Source organism: Pteropus alecto, unplaced genomic scaffold (genome assembly GCF_000325575.1).
Source record: "Pteropus alecto unplaced genomic scaffold, ASM32557v1 scaffold388, whole genome shotgun sequence".
Taxonomy (NCBI): domain Eukaryota; kingdom Metazoa; phylum Chordata; class Mammalia; order Chiroptera; family Pteropodidae; genus Pteropus; species Pteropus alecto.
Genome location: NW_006441398.1, coordinates 1437890 through 1441922, shown reverse-complemented (window position 1 = coordinate 1441922; position 4033 = coordinate 1437890). Strand labels below are relative to the sequence as shown.

Here is a 4033-nt window from a genome sequence, read left to right as displayed (position 1 = left end):
TGACCCTTATCAATAGCCAGAGGATCTGAGTTACCAGGGCAATTATCAAGATTTGAGGGAGAGAGCCTTTTTCCAAAGAAAGGAGGGAAGAAAACTTAACTAGGTTTACTAAAAAGAATAGCTCTGCAAGAGATGTCCCATTTCATTTCCTGCTAAAAGATGAAGAATTTTACAAGTGATGTTCCATCTGAGTAATGTAAGGATCTCTGCCAAGTGGGGTGATGGGCAGAGACAACAGTAGACTAGTTGGTGAGCAGGGATAAACTCTTAATTCCTATGCAGCCTGACCGAGGTGTCCATGTTTGAAGAAAGCCCAAACTACCCCAGGCCCTGAGATCCCACGAAGGGACAGTAATGCCCAGCCAGTTCCCAGCCTCTCGCCCCAGCCGCTATCTAACTGCAACAATGTAAGAAACCACCCAGCTAATACCTTCCCAGATTTCTGAGCCACAGAAATCATAGTAAAATGAGAGATAATAAGAACATTGTTATTTTAAGCCACTACATTTTATGATAGTTTGCTATGCAGTGGTAAAGAACCAATAAGTGTAGCCCTTGGAGAATTTCCCGGAATCTTTCCTCAACAGTTTCATGTCTCTCCTTTCTGCTTCTTTATTCCAGAGCTCTGCATTCTGCTGAGTTTGTCAGGAGTTGTGTTTCAGAAGGCCGAAGGTGAGTGCTCAAAGCCTGGCTCTTCTATAGCCAGAGACCAGGGAGGATGGGGACCAAGGATGAACCTGGAACCACCCAAATCCTCCAACAGGGTAGAGAAAAGGGGCTCGTTTTGGAAACAGAACTTGTTCAGATTTGCTCCTATGTTGTTTTTTTAATTGATCATTTCATCAAATTTGGTTATCTTTTATCTTTTTATTTTACTGTTGTTTGGCTATTTGTTTGCTTTTAGTAACCACAATTTGCCCACTATGGAGATAAAACAGTGAATAAAACACACAAAGTCTCATGAAGTAAACATTCAAGTGGGGAGAGACAGCACTCTGGTAACCATTTCATTCTGATCATAAGTCAACAAAATATGAACATAATCATTTCAGGTTAGCTTACATCTCTTGGAAATCTCACTAAATTCTGATTCAGCAGGTCTAGGGTGGGGGCTGAGATTGTGCATTTCTAGCCAGAAGATTCATTCTGAGTAGCCAGGCTCAGCACAGTGCTCTCCCGTCTTGTTCCCAGCACTCACTCCCCAGCACTGCACCGTTCCCATGTCTCTCCACTAGACCCAAAGCTCGAGATATTTCCTCACCCCCATTCTTTCCATTCATTCCCGAGCAGGCTTAAATTAAGATATTTAGTGTATCTCTGTCTAAATAAAGTTATACATAGGGTTATGGAGATAAAACATACACCATTAACAGAATATACTTCCTGTGGTGCCCTTCAAATATAAATTTTTATAATCATAGCTAACACTTATTATGTGCCAGACACTGCCCAAAGCACTTTACGTGTATTAATTCACTTATTCTTCACAACCCATTTTACAGGTGAGGAAATTGCTGCACAGAGAGTTTAAGACACTTATGCAGAGACACACAGCTATTAAGTGGTGAAACCAGAATTGAACCCAGGGTCTCAAGTCTTAATCAACTTATTTCTCCTTTATAAATTCTGCAATGATCTTAAGAATAGCACAATTACATCGCAGTGAAATTTTTGTGTTAAAATTAATCTGTTTAATGCTAACCCTAATCCTTCATTGTGTGCAGGAATCTCACTTTTTTCTAGAACTTGGGTTTGGTATCTCCAATTTTTTTTAGATTTAAAAAAAATTTTTTTTTCAGTTAGAGTTGACATACAATAGTATATTAGTTTCAGGTGTACAACAGTGGTTAGACATTTATGAAATCTTGCAACACAACAACATAGATGGACCTAGAGAGTATTATGCTAAGTAAAATAAGTCAGACAGAAAAAGCCAAATACTGTATGAATTCACTTATATGTGGAATCTAAGAAACAAAATAAATGAACACACAAAACAGACACAAACTCATAGATACAGAGAATAAACTGATGGTCATCAGATGGGAGAGGGTTGGAGGGATGGGTAAAAAAGGTGAAAGGGATTGAGATGTACAAATTGCCAGATATAAAAATAGTCACAGGGATGTAAAGTACAGCATAGAGAATATAGTCAATAATATTATAATAATTGTGTATGTTGTCAGATGGGTATTAAACTTTTTGGTACTAAACTTATTTATAAGGTACATAAATGGTATCTCTAATTTTTTTATATATACTGAGATCTCAGAAAAGGAAAAAGGTGCAGCCTTCTTCAGCTTCTGAGAAGTCCTGTTTAGAGGCAAAGCAAAATGATAACAGCAGAGCTTCTGACCTTGGTGACATCTGACCTGCCTCTCTTTTCCTCACAGGTGCCTGTGCTCGGTGCCCCCAAAATTCTTTCTGCGTCAATAGTACTCACTGTACCTGCAACCATGGATACACTTCTCAGTCTGGGCAGAAGTTCTTCACGTTCCCCTTGGAGATATGTCAAGGTAAAGGGGTAATTTTCAAATCCCCCAAAAGTGGAAGTGGAAGGAAAGCAGCATAAAAGAGCTGTGGGGGGGTAACAGTCATGTGCAATGCTGAAAACTCTACCACTCAACCTTCGCCAAGAAAAAAATGCTTTCAGGAAGTCAGAAAAGAAGGGGCTCTTCCAGAACCTCGCTAGGTTTCAATATTTTTCTCTATGACATGGGCATGATAATGATGATGACTTCATGAGGGTGGTAGGGAAATTGAATAAGGTAATGAATGTGGTAGTACTTCATAGTCATAAAGCATCACATAAATATATTTTTTAAGTAGAAAAAAATATGTGCTAAAGTCATGGCAAACAGAGAATAAATGTTTGGGCAAAAATTTCTCTAATATAAATCCCTATGGTCCCCTATGATGCAAAATGTAATCTCAATTCAATAATTAAAAGATCCAACCCTGTGGAAGAATAAACACACCAGACTTGAGTTAATATTGGGTTGTTCACTTATATGTGGAATCTAAGAAACAAAATACTGCGTAACTTACAAAACACACACACACACACACACACACACACACCTGAAACAAAAGTTACATAAAATAATAGACATTATGTGCAGTGCATGCTGATATTCTCTAGTCTAGTCTCATCTCTATTTCATTTAAAAAATTCTGGTTGAGATCCACTAAATTAATTTTATCACTTATTAACTGAAGAAAAAATACAAGTGACCATTCTCTAGATTATTTTTAACTATTTTGAGCTATAATGTATATCCAGTAAAATGGAAAAAAATTTAAGTGTACTGTTTAATAAATAAGTTTTGATAAATGTATATGTTGAATAACCACCTCCCCAATCGACGTAGAGATCATCTGTCACCTCTTTGTAATCATGCTCTAATTCACCTCTTGGACCGAGCAACCACTGATTTAATTTCCATACCTATAAATTAGGTTTGATTGCTTTAGGCCTTCATGCAAATGGAATCATAGAGTCTGAACAGTTTTATATCTTACTTCTTTCACTCAACATAATGTCTGTAAGATTTATCCATGAATATCGATAGTCCATTCATTTCCTTTACTGAATATTATTTCAGTGTATAAAAGCAGCACGACTTGTTTATCTATTTACTTCTTGAGGACCTTCCTCTTTTTCAGTTTTTGGTTATTATGAATAAACATGCTATAAAAATTTTAAATATATGCATGTTGGGTTGTTCAAGCTCCCTCCTAGAGGGACTGGAAGCCTACAGTCAGTTGTAGAAGGAATAATTACCATCTCTCCTCTTCCCCACCTAACATTTCTACACTTCCGTGCCCAATCTTGCTACTGTTAGAATCCAAGAGAAAAAGGAAAAGGGAGCAGGAAAGTTTCTACCTGGCCAATGCTATTGTTGCCATGTAGCCTCTGTGTTCCTGAGATACAATACTTTCTCTCATGACAGCCTTTATGGGTCCTTTGAAGAAATTATTTCCCCCAAAGTCTCCCCTGAAATTCCTTCGATAACAGCAAATTCTTTCCTAC

General features: G+C 37.6%; 1 protein-coding gene across 1 annotated transcript in view; it reads left to right on the top strand.

Annotated features, from left to right (window-relative positions):
• ADGRE3 (adhesion G protein-coupled receptor E3) overlaps positions 1 to 4033 on the top strand; it is a 47285-nt gene that overhangs the window by 5243 nt on the left and 38009 nt on the right. Inside the window, exons 2-3 of the mRNA XM_006918790.1 lie at positions 622 to 672; positions 2394 to 2516. Of these exons, the coding sequence (XP_006918852.1) occupies positions 622 to 672; positions 2394 to 2516 (174 nt within the window). The remainder of the gene's footprint in view (positions 1 to 621; positions 673 to 2393; positions 2517 to 4033) is intronic.